A 16,149-nucleotide genomic window follows, 5' to 3' on the forward strand; every position below is an offset into this window, starting at 1 on the left:
TAACATTTTATCTTATCATATTAAATCGTTTTTTTCCAATAGCCACAGCAAATACAGCAATTTTTCATAAAAAAATAAATCAAAATAAAATAAGAACAAGAACAAAGAGAAATAAAGAGAAAGAACAAGATGATACAATCTAAGTCTAAAGATAAAGATACATACACAGAACATATATCAAAGAAAAATAAAAAAGACAAAGGATACAAATACAAACATAGAACAGAACATTTTCAAAAGTGTTTTCTCAAATATAATACAAATAGGCTGATCAATTAAAAATAAATGGCCTAATTCTTCCATTAGGCAAAGCATAAAATTTAAAGACCGAACAGGACTTAAACTGATAAAAAATATAATAATTTGTCTCACAGTATTGATAGAATTATGGGACTTTTAGTGACAACTATGTGGACATATTCAAATAAATAAAATTGTATTTTCTTATATTGGTCTAAGTAGTCTTACACTGAAGGTTGTTACTTTGTAAAATAGAGTTCAATAAGGGACATTGTATCCTGATTAAGAAAGGAAAGTTATCAATACTTTTCCTTTAAATCATTAAATTAATCTTCAACTGTCATCCATCTTTACTTTGTTGCAGGAACATCCAGAGAAATACCTCATCATTTGGGAATTATAGCTAGTATTTATCGAAGCAACATCCGCAAGAAAGGGCACAATCGACAGATCTCAGTAGTACATGTTGGTGCCTGGAGTCCCTTAAGGTCTACAACCATCTGACAGTCCATGATCTAGAAAGACAATCTGAGTCATCAAGTTTTGCTTGATTTCCATTAGAGTTTCTGGTATTCTTGTCAATATTACAAACGCATATAATGTCAACATTTTCAGAAAACAACTCTTTCCTGTACACAACTCCTTCAAACTGTGTGTTGACAGGAAGGAGGTCTCTTGGGCCCGGCCTACTTCTAAACAGGCAGCATCAAGGGATGGAGTCGCTCTCGTCACCATGGGAGTGTAACCATGGGTGCTGGTGTGTGGATGCAGAGGCTAGCCCTCCGGCATCTCTGCTCCCTCCATCACAACTCTACAGGAAACACTTTTGTTTTTCCAACAGATGTTTTCTTTTGACGCTGGTCTGGTGAAAGCTATTATTCAGTTGTTCACAAATTCATTCTAATTCTTCTATATTGTTTCAAATAAGTAAACACATCGATCTGTCAATCTGTGCAACCAAATATGGCTTAATCACCCAAACTAGTGCCATTTACCATTTTATTTTTAACCTTTTTACCAGCTATTTACGAGAAGATTAAGGACATTTCCTACACTTTAGAAAATAATAAAAAATAATAATAATTTAAAAAAAGCTTTTTTTGTGTATCATCTGTTACAGGCTTGGAAAATTATGATTAAAAAACCTAAAGTCCTAAAAGGGTTAAAGTGATCTGCTGTGATGTCACTTAAAGAAACAGTGTCTTTGTAATAGCATTACAGGGTGGTATTTATTTAGGACTGCAGTACAGGTATAAACAAAACTGTTATTTCAAAACATAAATTAAATTAAAAGTTAAGCATGTTATTTTATTCGTGATGATGACTAAAATGTACATTTGATTTGAAAAATGCAAGAACATCTATGCATAGTTTTAATCCCCTTCAAAATTAAAGGATACAAAATACATGGTTTAATTTTCCCGTCAAATCATCTATATTTTTCTAACATAATCTATAAACTTTATTATAAAAAAGAAGATGACTAAACTCCAAACATCCACCCAGGTGTGTTCAGTCAAGCGTTTTAATATCCGTCATCGCTTCATCACGCAAATGCAACCACGTGTTTTCTCTTTACGTCGGTAGTGTGTGTCACTTGTGACGCGCTCGTCCCGCCTTCATCCTCACACACACACACACACACACAGTGACACTCGCAGTGACTCACACACACCGCTGCTCCACAGTGGATTCTCCAGTCGTCGCGACGTACGTGAGGACATCAGCGGAAGGAACTGATCTGACCTCCACTGCTCCCTGTGATGATGGCTCTCTGAGCGGCCAGGAATCATGCCGACGGTCCTCTGTGGAGGAGGGAAACTTTCCAGCGTGTCGGTGGTCTCCACATTCTATCAGGTGAGTTCACGAACTTTAAATCTGCGTTCACGTACTGACGTAGTCAGGTGTTGTTTTTTTCTATCCTCTGTGGATTGGTGCACAGTGATGATGATGATGATGATGATGATGATGATGATGATGATGATGATGATGATGATGATGATGATGATGATGATGATGATGATGTCTGTGAGAGAGCATAGAGAGTGTGAAAAATAGAAACTATTTATTATAAAATATATTCTGAAAATGCTAAACTACTAATTCAAATGTGAATATTAGTTAATACTAATGATTTATTCAATATTATTTTTCATCAATATCAAAGATCAGTGGTTATAGGTTGATTTTCTATCTGTTTTGTTTGTTTCTGTAACTCTGGTTATATCCTACGGTCCTCTTTACATAGAGGTAATGGTCTGAAGGTGTGAGTGGTTGTCTTTCTGTAGTCCTTCTGATGGACTGGAGACCTTTCCAGGGTGTCCCCCGCCTCTCGCACAGTGCGGACAGTAACCCTCAAACTCAATCTTACAATGTGTTATCTCTTTTTCTCTATCAGTGCATTTGTCTTTCATCTAATTTTTAATACACAAAATAACAAGTAATACTCGTTCTAATAAATTTGATAGTACACTGATTTGGAGGACTAGTATTGGTACTTTAAGTCATGCTTGTACTAGCACACCGTTAGCCGTTTAAGTCACATTATTCGTTGTAGTGTTAGTTGTAAAATTCATGGAAGTGGAATGTAAGTAGTAGTGGTAGTTGTAGTAACGATTCCATAGTAGCAGAGGTAGTCCTTGCAGTATTAGTTGTAATTTTAAGTGCCCTAAACTCACCCGACAGAAAGTTGATGCAGTTTCCCTCAACCTTATGTACTTTATGGGTCACATCTGTGAATTTGCAGGCCAGATTCGGCCCCAGAACCAGAGCTTGACAGTTTTATTGGTAGTAAAAAAAACTAGTGACACGAGGTAATAGTAGAGCGTAGTTACATGTAACACTTGCTCATAGGAAGTTGACTGACTTTAAGCTGTTAATTTAAGCTCTCTGCAGGAGGTTACGTTTGTTCTATTTTATACCTCCTCATTTCTGTTTCCTCACATCCTCAGCCCACTTTTTTCATCACAGACGCTCGCAGATTGACCTCAGTGAGTCATGTTCTTCCTTTTACTCCTCCAATCTCCAAGCATGTTGTTCTGGGCTGCACAGCAGAGGATGTTGCTGCAACTGCAGGTTCCTCCGATGGTTCAGAAACACAGAGGTTAATTGTGAGCGTTGAATTCAGAACTGTTCGTACCTCAGCATCTCACAAGGGTTCAGTTATTCCTGTGGGTGCTTTAAATATACCCATCTTCAGACGTCCTCACTTCAGAGAGGTGTACCCACCTGAACTCTTCTGCAAGAACCACCTCAGACCTACAGGCTACAGAGAAAGATGTCCAACAAAGTTGTAATGTCACTGTCAACATTAGGAGAGGTAGCAGGAGTTTTAATAGTGATAGAAAAAGTGGTATTAGTAGTTGTTGTAGTAGATACAATAAAGGCATCGTCATCGTAATAATAGTAGTAATAATCAGTAAAAGAATTAGAATTTGTATTATTATTATATTATTATAATCATTATTTTTATTATTATTATTAGCAGCAGCAGTGGACGTGATTAAAAAAATATATTATTATAAGTAGCATCTTTTTGAAATAACCAGAATGATCTTTAAAGTTAGCAGTAGTGGTTTTCACACTGGTGGTTATTATATTCATTGTTGTTAGCTTATTGTTGCTACTTTCTATGTTAAAATTTGTTTTGATGTTTTGATGTTCTTTGCTGTTTTAAATGTATGGTGACCTTGATCCTTCAAAAGAAATGCATTATTAGTAATATTACTATTGGTTGTCGTACTAGTAGTAGTAGTAGAATTTTTGTTTTATTATTCTTATTATGTTTAATAACTGTAGTACTTCTTATTTTTAGAAATAGAAGGAGTGGAAATTGTTTTGTTTTTTTATTATTTCTGTTATTATTATCATTAGCCATAATATTCGTAGTACTAGCAGCAGCAATAGTAGTACTATCAGGAGCTAGTGAATGTAGTGATGTAGGAGTAGTCTTATTTATTACTATTGTTATTGATATATTATTGTTAGTAGCAGCAGTAGTAATAGTGGTTTTCATCTGCTCTTATTATTATTATAATTAGCAGTAATAGTCCTAGCTGCAGTTATATTGTTTTTTATTGCTATTATTATTGTTTGTAGCAGTGTACAGTACAGTACAAGATGGTTTCCTTAGTTTGATGTTGTACATGTGCAGCAATGACTTTCCTCTACTGAGCTTCAACAACTTTCAACTCTCACTCTGACTGTACCTGAGGTTTTTTCAGGTGGTCGAACGAAGACGATGCTTCAGCTAACATCTACTACAAAGGCTTTTAGTGCTTTTACGCATAGTTTTAGGTTGCAGGGCGACAACTATTATAGACCTAAACATATTCAACACTTCTTCTTCTTCTTCTTCTCAAAGGTAATAAGAAGTCAAACCTGTGCCAAGGACATCCTCACGGTAAGAACCACAATGATTGACTTCTACTTTAAACTAGTTCAAGCAAATCATTGCATTTAAATTTTGAACCCCAATAAAACTGTAGCTGCTTTAATATGATTTAATCAACACTCATATTAAAAAAGAACATCAAAAATCAAGAGAATGCTGTCTTGTGTTTGTTGTGCGGGGGTGGGGGGGTTGTCACTGGAATAGGTGGAGAGGCAGTCGTGAGGAAGACATTATGTTGGGAGTTTTCTGTTGTGTCCTTGACGACTGACGGAGAAGAGGAAGGATGAGCGAAGGGAGAAACTCTCTGTGGATTAATGTAAACACTGACGGAGCGAGAGGAGGAGTTGAAGATTAATTCTAAGAAAAGATTACATATATTATTAATATATTAACTGTAATCCACTGCTTTATGATTAAAACATTAAACACATATAAATAAATGCATCACTCACTTGTGAGCTAAATTAATAAGTTGCTTATGATTAATTAAAATGTAGTTTTGGGAAAAACATTAAAATACATGAAATAAATCTTCATATTCATTTGAAAGATATTTATATTGTTGTGTTTTATAGTGTATATTTCAACTTTCTTGATTAATAGTTTTAATAACCTTATGGTCGTGTAGCACTACTAGCATGTTCCACAGACATTTTTAAAATAATCTTTCAGTCTACAATAAGTAGTTTCACAAAACTAAACTTGAAAAATAGATATTTCAACAGTTTCATAATGATACATTTATGAATTGATAGACAAAGACAAAAATATGCCAGTTTTTTAAAGCATGTTTTATTTGAACCTCAACTCCTCTTTTCCTTTTAAAGTTGTTTCACTTCCTCCATGACTCATGCATTTTGCCAAATTGCCAGAAAAATCTACTTTCTTCAGAAAAGTCGTCAATTCTTATGAAAAATCTTGGTGTGCATGGAATTTTTTTAAGCAGATGTTAAGAAATGCTTGGTCCACTCACACTCCTTCGTGTCATTGCTATGCATTTCTTCTCTTGCAAAAGAAGTTGGACAGATGTGTGCTGTGATAGCGAAAGGAAGCTTCTTTATAAAGTTTCATTCCTATTTTTGGGATCATTATCGTAACAGTGCAGAGATTGATTGTTTTTTATGTGACGAGGAGTGAAACTATCAAATTTATCATTGTTACATTAAGTTCTTCTTGGGCATCTTTCTTCCACCGTGGGTTGTCATGAAGATGCTTCTGACCCCAGGATGAACCTAGGAACAGTTGCTCTTAGATCATGGAGGAACAACTCCCAGGAGCCAGATGTCACTTCAACTGCTACTTCTCGCATCAATGAAGTGTATTTTAAGGAAGTGATATCTCACACACAGGACATGACTCAGTCCTGGACAACTCAGCAAGCCTTCGGGGGCGACCAGGCCCAGCGGATCCTGTACAACCATAAGGTAGTCTTCCCTTTTTTAATGCTCTAATCTTTTCACTGACTCATCTCTTTTACAAGGAAGTGAAGCAGTCCGGGCTGCAGCAGAGGCAAAGTAGGTTTCGCTCAATTTGTTCAGTGATTTACAAGTTAAAGCTGGTTAAGCTGTAACACATCTCCTCCTGGCAGGTCGGGGGGATGTGCCCAGAATGACCCGTCGCCCTCATGTGGCGCCTCACAAATCGTAAGTGGAACACGAGGAAACACGATCCACGGATGCTCATTAGAGTCGCGAACGTAGTGCGCGGAAAAAAAGGTTTTCAGTTATTAAAGGAGAAAGTTTAATGAGATTCAACTCATGAGAGGGGAGCAGAAGGATGGAATGCCCACGCTGTTCCAGGCTGTTCACAACATGGGTGGGGTCAAGGGTCAGTCGGCAGTCTTGGAAAGTGTCAGTGGAGAGTGATGAGTTTCTGTGTCCTCCTTCCTCGAGCCTTCTTTTTAATGAAAAACATATGCTTTCTCAATTGCACTGTTTTTTTTACACCACACATGTTTTCTTGTTGTTTAGTTTCCAAAATATCAGGGAGAATTAGTTTTTTCAGCCAAGAATGAACTACAATATTTATGCTACAAGCTTTGTTCTTCAGTGGTAACGAAGTAGGCTCTAAGAAAAAACATGATCCACTTCATCGCATATTACAGTCAGTTTTTGATGAAATACTGTCTCCCTGTCTGTTTACAGGATGCTAGTGGACGACCTGAAGCTCAGCAGTGACGACGATGACAACCAAAGGGTACAAGATTAATACCTCAGCACAACAGTTTGGATCACGAAGGAAGGAAGGGATCCTGAATTAGAAACAGAAAGTGTTTGTTTTGCGCCAAGATAAACATCCATTATCGGAGATGAGGTCAAGGGGGCAGCGAACCAAAAAAAGAGATTCAGACTGCCTTATTAAACGCCCATGCTAGAATGGTGAGGTAACTGAGGACACAGTGGGGCACAAGGGAGATATTTCGATTTAGAAATATTTTACGGCTAATATTAACCAAAAATAAGTTATCAATGAATAAAAAAACATTACTCAAAGTTCAAATATGTTATTCTGATGTATTGAAGCAGCATTTTGACAATATTATTTGTTTAACGTTTTCTGTGATGTTGGTTTAATTCTGAACAATCATGACTTGATGCACTAGAACGCTCTACCTATTATTTTGACAAGGCTTTTCAGTGCGTAACTTTGCCCCATCGACCTTCCCGGGAAGTCTCTAACAGTTCTTGTGAACACCAAACTCCACGCAGGAAATTGACAATAAAATTTAATTTGTTGCAGTTACATTATTCCGTCAAGAGGGTGAGCCAGAAATACTGTTTTAAATACCACGGATTGTGCCTTTAATTAATGTGTTTCCAGGATCAGATTTAATTTATAGCCAAATATTAACCCCAACAATTTAGTTTAGTTCCTTACATGTTTTTCTTTTTTTTTTTTTTTAACATTTAAAATATCTAGAAGATTTAAGGGTCAAGGTCATACTTTTAAATATGACATAAATGTATTATAAAAAAAGTTGAAAGTTTTAATTGCATTTATATTTTAAAAGGTCACAAGAATGACTTGTAAATGCTTAGCTAAGATAGTTTAATAGCCAAAATCAGAAAAGAATCCTTTGACTGTTGTACGTGCCACTAGATTTCTCTGTCAATGATGACTAATTTAATCATGTATCATCTTCTCTGCTTTGGACCCGAGAAGACAACTCATGAGTCATCATCCTGGGACGGACAAAGGTATGAGAAGCTAAATATTATTGGTGTCATGTGAATAAATAGTCTGTGCGCGGGTGTGTTCTGCGTACGTTGAGTCCCCGCTGTTCTTGTGTGTCGGCTATCAGAGTGTCAGCACACACACATAGCAGGCGGGTGAGAAATTCCAGCTCGGACTCCTCAGGCTCAGATGCCACAGTCCACTCCATCGACAGCAGCCTTCCATACCAGAGCAGCCCCTCAGCTGACCCTGATCCTCCTTCACCTCCCGCCACGGGGCTCCCGGACAACCAGGAGGTAACTCGTGACACATTCTTCTCTAATGTGTTTCTGTAGACCTTTCCAGGTGAATCCTGGCGGTGGCTTAAGGTGTGTGGGGGCAGGAATGTGTGTTTATGACCAGCTAGTCTTAGGAGTGTGATGTCAACAGAGTGGAAGACGAAAGCCCCGAGGAGATGGAAGTCAATGTTCGGAGAATTCCAAGCTGAGATATGAGATGGTTTTGTCAGAAAAGTGGGTGACCTCGGGGCTGGTTTGAGACCTTCTAATTGGTGGATGGACAGCAAACCTGCCTGTGTTTTTATGAATGGACAGCCCTGTACACTGTATTTGCAGGAATGCCCTCGCTGCAAAAGGCCCCTACAGAGAAGAAGTAAAGGGGTTTATGTTGAGGGGTGGTGGTGGAGGGTTGTCGCCCATGTGTTTTTCATTTATACCGAGTGTCTCTGTAGGAAGAGAAGGGGGTCGGAGCTGTTCAAGCAGCAAATGGAGAGTTACAGGTAGTAGGGAAAGAAGGAAGGAGGGAGGTACACCAAAAAAAAGAGGGAGGGCAGTCGGGACTTTACAAGAGATGCAGTGTCTTCTCTGGAAAGCAGGCTGAGGGATATTAGGAGGGGTTTAACTGTTTGACTTGAGGATTAATTTAGCTCTGGTTAGCCGAAGAAGAAGGAGAATGTGAGGATATCAGGAAAAAGGAAGAAGCCTTTTTTCAATCCAGATGTGAGTATCTCTACTGCTTCTTGAGCTGTTGTTGTAGTCACAGTGAGTCACTGATGGGTTGGATGGTGGTGAGTTGTCTGGGTGTTAGCAACAAGAGCATTAGAGAAGGAAGCTCATTTTGTGACAATAAGACATCTTAAGTTATCATTGATGTGCTGCGTGGGTCATGTTGATTTCTGTTTTATTTCGGCTTGTTCATAAATGTATGACAACATGTCAGTTGAATGGGCTGGAGAGTCGAAGGCTGTTTGACCTCTGAACTACAGCCTTCTGCTACCTCTGACTTTAATTCTGAAACTGCAGTTTTACTTTACAGACAGCTTCACACAAAGTCTTTGTCGACCATTTAACCCTTTATTGAAGATCGTGTCAACTGATTTTGAAATGCACGTTTCAAATTACCGTAATTCCTCGGCGGTTTGTCCTGTTTAGAATATGAAAAAATCCTTTGAAAGGAGAGAAACGGATGTTTACAATAATATGGATGTCGTTACAGTAGCTGCCGGCACTTTGACAGCCAAATCACCAGATTCACCTGAAGTACTTCTGATGACTTCTGAACACATACAGCTGCAGCGAATATTTTAGAGAAAGTTAATTCAATTTTTTTTCTTTAGTTTTTTGAGCATGAGTCTGACTCAAAAGCATGAATAACAAAGTATAAGTTTTAGTTTCATTTCTGGAATATTTCAAACCACCACAGTAGCTAAAAACCTTGACATTTATTCAAAAATTGACAGAAAAACGAATTAGTTTGTAGGGAAGCAGCAGCTTTGGTGTTGTTAAAGTTTGTCTTGTCCTCGTTTCAAGTTCTCATTAAGAGCTTTCCAGTCTATTCTATCTGAAGACTGTCCAATCCATGTCTTGCTAATACTAGACTTGTTGTTTTGTGTAAAAAAAAAAAAAAACTTATTTCCTTCAAACAATTTATTTTTTTTGCCTAAAATGTGCAACGACCCACTGAAAACTCTCGAAAAACTATGACCCCCTTTAAGTTTGCAACCTACCAGTTGAGAATTTATGTGTTCTGAATCTATGCAGTATTTAAGATGATGTTCCTCATGAGCGGTTGTAACGGAATGTGCAAGTGTTGTGGAATGTCCACTGATGTTTAAGGTATGAACCAGTCCACACGTAGTCAAACAAAGTTCTCACTGAGTCTTTGTGTTATCGTTGGCCAAGTCGCAGCTAAATAGGGGGGAAATGTTTCCACACTGACCGTGTCGTTTGTTGCCTGCTTTCCTCAGACTGATCATTGCTCATCTGCCCAGTGGCAACTGGATAAGTGGCTGAATTCCCAGAAAAAATTAGGAGGAGGTGATCATTATTCCAACCAAAGCATTCCAGGACGCCTGCCCCCTCTGCAGTGTGCACCATCTCCAGCCAGCTGCTGGGACAATCAGGAGAACAGCCCTGGCCAAAGCCCCATTCCAAGTCCTCGCTTTAATTACAGCCCCCCGCTGAGTCTGAGTCCATTCCATGTTACATGTCTAAGTCCCACCTCTGTAGCAGGATACAGTCCTACAAATAGTCCAGCTGCCAGTGATTTTCCTAGTAGGAGTCCGAGGAGTAGCCCCTTACCTAAGGAGCGCCGAAAGAGCCCAAATCCAAGATCACCTTCCCCAACACGTTCTGATGTAAACCATCACCATCAACAAAACAAACCCCAAAAATGTTTGCCAACTATTTCCCATAGAACTAAAGAATCATTACATCACAACAAACCTTTAAAGAGTTCTGATGGTCAGCAAAAGACCAGACCCCCAAAAGTCCATTCTGCGCCCACGATTAGTAATAACAATCGCAGATCTGCACAAAGACCAGGCTCGCTTTTGAGTACCTCAAAGACCAGACATCTTATCTCTGAACAGGGTACCAGGTCCATCGAGAACTCCACCCAGAAGTCTTCTGCTGACTCCCGGAGCATCCAAAGAAGACCCTTAGCTCAGCCTCATTTGAAAGAAACTGGTCAAAACTCTCACTCCAAAGCAGCAAATCCTTCGAGTTCAAGATTCAACCCAAGTCGGCAACCTAGCGCAAAGTTAGAGGAACCTACAAACGTGCATGGTGACCATTCCAAGAGGAAACCCCAGTCAAAGAGAGAGGAGGGCCGTAAAGAAACTTCCAAATCAGACAGGAAAAACCACAGCAGAAGGGAGGAGAGGACAAATAAGGGCGACTGGAGACAGGATAAAAAGGACAAGAGGCTGGCGGAGGAGCAGTTGCTTAGACGATCCTGGATCCAGAGCTCCACAGAAGAAGAGGACGTTGTGGACGAAGAGAGGCAGAAAAGAAAAGTAAGAAGAGAAACTTCAAGCAAAGATGAATGGAAAACAGTCAAGGCTAAACAGAAACAGTCAGCCCTGCATCAGGGTGACTTATACCGTCAAGGCGTGACAGGCAAAGGACAGCCTGGTGAAGTAGAACCAGAGGTTTTACTTCAATCTTCTCCTGATAGACTCTCTCCATCATCCACAGCTTCTTCTAATTCAGAATCAGAATATGAGGCCAGGATTACCAAAGTACCAGCAGACTCTACCTCGCACAAGAGACTCCGGAGAAATCCAAAAGTTTTGCACCGTTCTGAACCCATCTCAGGCGCGTCCATCGAGCAGAAGCAGAAACTTTACACGCTGGTCCCGTTCGGCCGAACTGACGAGTCCTCGACGTTTTCTCAACGTGGCCTGAAGAATCTAGTTGTGCAGATTGACCTCTGTCTTCTTAAACGGGTGCCTGACTGCAGCACAAGCTCCGACCAACCTTCTTCGATGATAAAGAAAGATAAGCCTAAAGAGACCATGAAGCATCTTTCCGAGACTAAAGAAGCCAAAAGAAAACGAAGGGTAAGAAACACTGAATGACAATGCAATGATGTGAATTTAACTTATCTATATATTTACCTTTCAGTTGGAGAATGGTGTGTCTATCCAAGAGTGTAAACGAAATATCCTGGATGCAGGAGGAAACAACTTTGCATCCCAGGCAGTTCATAATGTGTAAGAACTCTACTGTAAGGAGAACCTAGATGGTGTGAAAATAAACACTACGATGGACCTTAGTGATGAAGACACATAGGATGGTAGCTTTGTTGGCTAAAAAGTGACCAAAAACAGTTGAAATAGGTAAAGCCAGAATTTTGTATGGGTCTTTGGCCAGTGTCAAGTCAATCAGCTTTTTTGGGGATCAGGTTCTGAGAGCATATTAAACTCAGTAACTCCTCTAAAAGAATTGAACACCACCTTAAGTTACCTCAGCTGTGCAATCCTAGTGGTAGGACTGCCCAAACAAAGTTAATCCACAGAAGCATAAACATTTACACAAATGTCTGTACAATAACTTGTGAAATATTTGTGCGATTAAAGGCTTTAAACTGGTGTCTGAGCACAAGAAAGGGGGCTTTCTAATGAGGGTTGCCCCAATTCTCTTTGGATGAGGGTCACGTTTGATAACTTGAAAAGATGTGGGGAACAAATGTGGAATTTAAGATTATACGAAGCACTATCTTATTCAGAAGTTTAGAATATAAAGTGTATACCTTTTTCTAGGTTATCATAAAATCTGGAACTTTTTCACAGGCAGACAATAAAAACATTTTAACTTTAAGCAAAACACCTTTTGTTTAAAATGCATTTTAATTTCTCTAGTTGATTAATACAGTTGAAAACGCAGATTGAGAGACGATCTGATATCAGATAAAGGGCCACAAAATCGCCCCATAAAACCCACTAAATCAGTGATGAGTTCAATGAGAAGGAGTGAGAAGGGTGTTGACAAACATATTGGTGTTGTGGAGTGTTAATTATGTGAGAAATGTAAAGAGATTTTTGAGATTAGTTTTTCAGTTTTGTTTACAATTTAAGGTCTCTAGAGATTTAGGAATGTTTCAAATCCTACCACAGCCGCTAAAACACTTGGACACTGACTTGTCAACAAGAAAATAATGAAAGTCCAGTAATGCAAGTTTGTTATTATAAATCCACCATCTCAGTTTCTCATTCAAGTAATTTCGAGGTTCTCACCTTGTTGTTTGTTAAAAACATAAAGTTTTTGCTGGTTATTTTCCGCTTGAATAACAGTTACACAGTCAAAAAACGACCACATGTTGATATTGCAGTTTATTAAGGAAAGAAAAAGGCCACAAGCACTCACTCTTAGCACAACTGAAAATAAACTTTGGCTAACTCTTTATCAGAGAAGAAGTGACAGGGTTAATAGATATCTCAAAAGAGGATGTTAAGATGTCAGTTAAGACTATTGATGATGAAAGAAGCAGAAGAAAACGGTATTTTAATCTAATAAGTGTCATCACAGGTCCTCCATGTTAAACTACATCTTGTATGCAGGATTTTGAAAGAATACCTGGACAGCAAGCGGCCGATGTCTCCACTCTCTCCATTGTCTGATAGCCCAGATGCAGACCATCAAAAACCCAGAAGTATGGAGCTGCTTCAAAAGAACAAACAGTGTGCTCTTAAGGTTAAAAAAAACCCCCACTAGTATTAAGGAGATGTGTCTTGTTACTTAATCTCTACTTTGATTTCAGCCTAAGCTTGAAGACGACTGCATTAAAGTGTCAAGAAATTCACACACATCTACAGAACCTTGGAGCTCTGCAGGACTTCGAGGAACAGTGTCCAACACTGAGACGTGAGGAGACGTTCAAAAGGAATATAAGGTGTTATTTCTTACAATCCTGTTGTGTGTAGGCCCCATCATGCTGAATACTACTTACATGAAGCCAAGAGGACGAAGCACCGAGCAGATGCAATGGTCAGTTGAAAACAAAGACAGAATGAATGCTTGACTGAAGGAATCTTCAGGTTCTCGTCCTCTCTCCAGGTGGACAAACTGGGAAAGGCTGTCAATTACGTGGACGCTGCTCTGTCCTTCATGGAATGTGGGAAAGCCATGGAGGAGGGCCCGCTGGAGGCGAAGTCCCCGTACACCATGTACTCTGAAACGGTGGAGCTCATAAGGTGATTCAAATAGGAACCACTGTACTCCACTGCTGGAGCTGACCATCCCGTTTCCAGGTATGCGATGAGGTTAAAGAGTCACTCCGGCCCTGGAGCCAGACAGGAGGAGAAACAGCTGGCCGTGCTGTGGTGCGTGTGTCGTCTCCTGAGCTGGTCGTTTGTCAGCAGATTTGCATTTTGAGGATATGTTTTGATCCGCTCCGACATGTGCGCCTGCAGCTTCCGTTGCCTTGCCCTCCTGTACTGGCAGATGTTTCGTCTGAAGAAGGATCACGCTCTCAAGTACTCCAAAGTGCTGCTGGAATACTTTAAGGTACAACTTTGAATACATCCTTTTCTTCTCAGAGATTCACTTTTTTAATGATGGTGTTTCCTTCAGACTTCATCCAAAGTGCCACAACTGAGCTGGAATGACTCACTGAAGTAAGCGATTAATAACATTCACTGTTCTTCATTTGTGAGGCTCATTTCTGTGTCTCTCCCTGTGTGTGTGTGTGTGTGTGTGTGTGTGTGTGTGTGTGTGTGTGTGTGTGTGTGTGTGTGCGTGTGTGTGTGTGTGTGTGTGTGTGTGTGTGTGTGTGTGTGTGTGCTCTAACAGGGACACAGTCGAAGATTCCTCTGCTCTCTCTGCTACTGCCAAACAGCGCCGGCGAGGTTCACACGGGGACAAAACGTCTCCTTCTCACATCAGCATTCCTCATCGCATCCACCAGATGGCAGCAAATCACCTCAACATCACCAACAGTGTCCTGTACAGCTACGAGTATTGGGAGGTGGCAGACAACCTCGCCAAAGAAAGCAAAGGTGACCCTTAAAAACTTGTATTATCACACACCTGTCGTATCACCATTTAGTGGAGGCGACTGTAATGAAACTGTTGTCGGTTTGTATAACTCCGTTATGACGTGAGCATGGAATACAGGTTGCAGCACGAACTGTTTACGTCTTCAAGTACAATACAATCACAACAGCACCACAAAAGGTTTTTTCTAAAGGTTGGGTCAAAGTGTAAGCAAGATGAAGTTAAAGTGGGCTCAAAGACTTTACTAATATCCGAGAGAAACTATTTAAATTCTCTCTAAAGCTCTCCCTGGAAACCTACTCCAGGTAATACCGAGGTTTTCCTTGCTAAACTACAAGATTTAATATTTACATTCTTTTTCTCGATTCCTCTCCTCCGAACCAAATGAACAAACTCCAGTAGCACAGTTGTAAAATCTGAACACACTTCAACTCAAGAATTCTGCTTCCCATTCCCTGCTTAGCAACTGCTTGGCTGCCTTCCCACTCTCTACTCTCTCAACGTAAAGGGCGCTTTACAAATAACAATTTTTTACTTACTTTTTCACACATACTTACTTCATACTTACAACACATATTTGACCAATTTGATGATCCCAATCCTGCCAATGTGATTTCTGACTGGACTGTTCTTGCTGTAGACCTTGGTAACAAACAAATCCGAATTGAGGGACAAAGAAGAGTTTTAAAAAGAAATGTATTACTTTAAGCAGTCAATGTTTACTCACTGTATACAGTATATTTATAAAGTGTGTATTTATCTTTTAGTACACAAATGTGTTTAAATCCTGTTTAATTCCCAACTCATATTTCTTAGACGATTTCACACAGAAGTGTAAAAACAACAGTTCCTAACCCCGAAAATATTTGCGCTTTAAACTAGAAAAATATATTAATTTTATTTGTTTCCTCCACAGAGTTCTTCAACTACTTGAACACCTTATCCGGGCCGCTGACGCTCCACAGCTCCATCGCTCACGCGGTCCAGTACACCAGACAGGCTCTTCAGTGGATACGCATCAGTGCCAAACTCAACTGAAGGATTTACCTCAAAAATACGAAGACAAATCTTAACTCGACGGAACCAAAGAGGATGTTTGTCCAAACTATGGATATGAACTCGTGAACAATCCAAATGTCCACTGGTGGTAAAAAAAAAAAACTGGAATTATTTCAACGCATCAACCATTTTTTTTTTTCACTTTTTATAACTGACTTTTCTATGTGTATGTTTTTGTACTGTGCAATAGCAGGTTTTTAAAAAAGAGAGAAGGTGTATATGTAATTAAATACTTTCTAATCCTACTTGCTTTCCTTCTTTTCATTATATCTCAAACATCCACACATCTTTAATCACTCAAGATTTAATGAAAATACGTTTTTAAATTTAACAATTTAATATAAAAACATATTTATTCATCACTCTTTCTCAAATTTTACACACCTTGATAAATATATTTTAAATAGTGCATTCGGCATGTGATTGACAGCAGTGTACCTTTGTTTTACTGTGTGTTGTTTGACTTTGAATTTTATCTTTTTGCACCAAAAAAATGATCCAGATTCC

At 39.2% G+C, this 16,149-nt stretch overlaps 1 protein-coding gene across 1 annotated transcript; it reads left to right on the top strand.

Annotated features, from left to right (window-relative positions):
- The first annotated feature begins 1,967 nt into the window (after positions 1–1,967).
- On the top strand, positions 1,968–15,808 carry aff3 (ALF transcription elongation factor 3). The gene is made up of 19 exons (XM_087803906.1): positions 1,968–2,097; positions 4,604–4,642; positions 5,983–6,057; positions 6,114–6,147; positions 6,222–6,276; positions 6,778–6,829; positions 7,796–7,830; positions 7,935–8,103; positions 10,053–11,648; positions 11,713–11,801; positions 13,149–13,281; positions 13,349–13,452; positions 13,512–13,575; positions 13,645–13,781; positions 13,839–13,910; positions 14,001–14,094; positions 14,161–14,204; positions 14,380–14,585; positions 15,500–15,808. The coding sequence occupies exons 1-19, from the start codon at positions 2,032–2,034 to the stop codon at positions 15,619–15,621; spliced, it is 3,186 nt and encodes a 1,061-aa protein (XP_087660032.1). The 5' UTR covers positions 1,968–2,031; the 3' UTR covers positions 15,622–15,808.
- The last annotated feature ends 341 nt before the right edge of the window (positions 15,809–16,149 follow it).

Source organism: Callionymus lyra, chromosome 12 (genome assembly GCF_982586985.1).
Source record: "Callionymus lyra chromosome 12, fCalLyr1.hap1.1, whole genome shotgun sequence".
Taxonomy (NCBI): Eukaryota; Metazoa; Chordata; class Actinopteri; order Syngnathiformes; family Callionymidae; genus Callionymus; species Callionymus lyra.

What these genes read in the sequence shown, in the direction of transcription:
- aff3 (XM_087803906.1), top strand. Translation starts at nt 2,032, where the DNA reads ATGCCGACGGTCCTCTGTGGAGGAGGGAAACTTTCCAGCGTGTCGGTG. An exon ending in CATGTGGCGCCTCACAAATC is followed by an intron (nt 6,277 to 6,777) that starts GTAAGTGGAACA and finishes GTCTGTTTACAG; the next exon opens with GATGCTAGTGGACGACCTGA. An exon ending in AAACAGCTGGCCGTGCTGTG is followed by an intron (nt 13,911 to 14,000) that starts GTGCGTGTGTCG and finishes GTGCGCCTGCAG; the next exon opens with CTTCCGTTGCCTTGCCCTCC.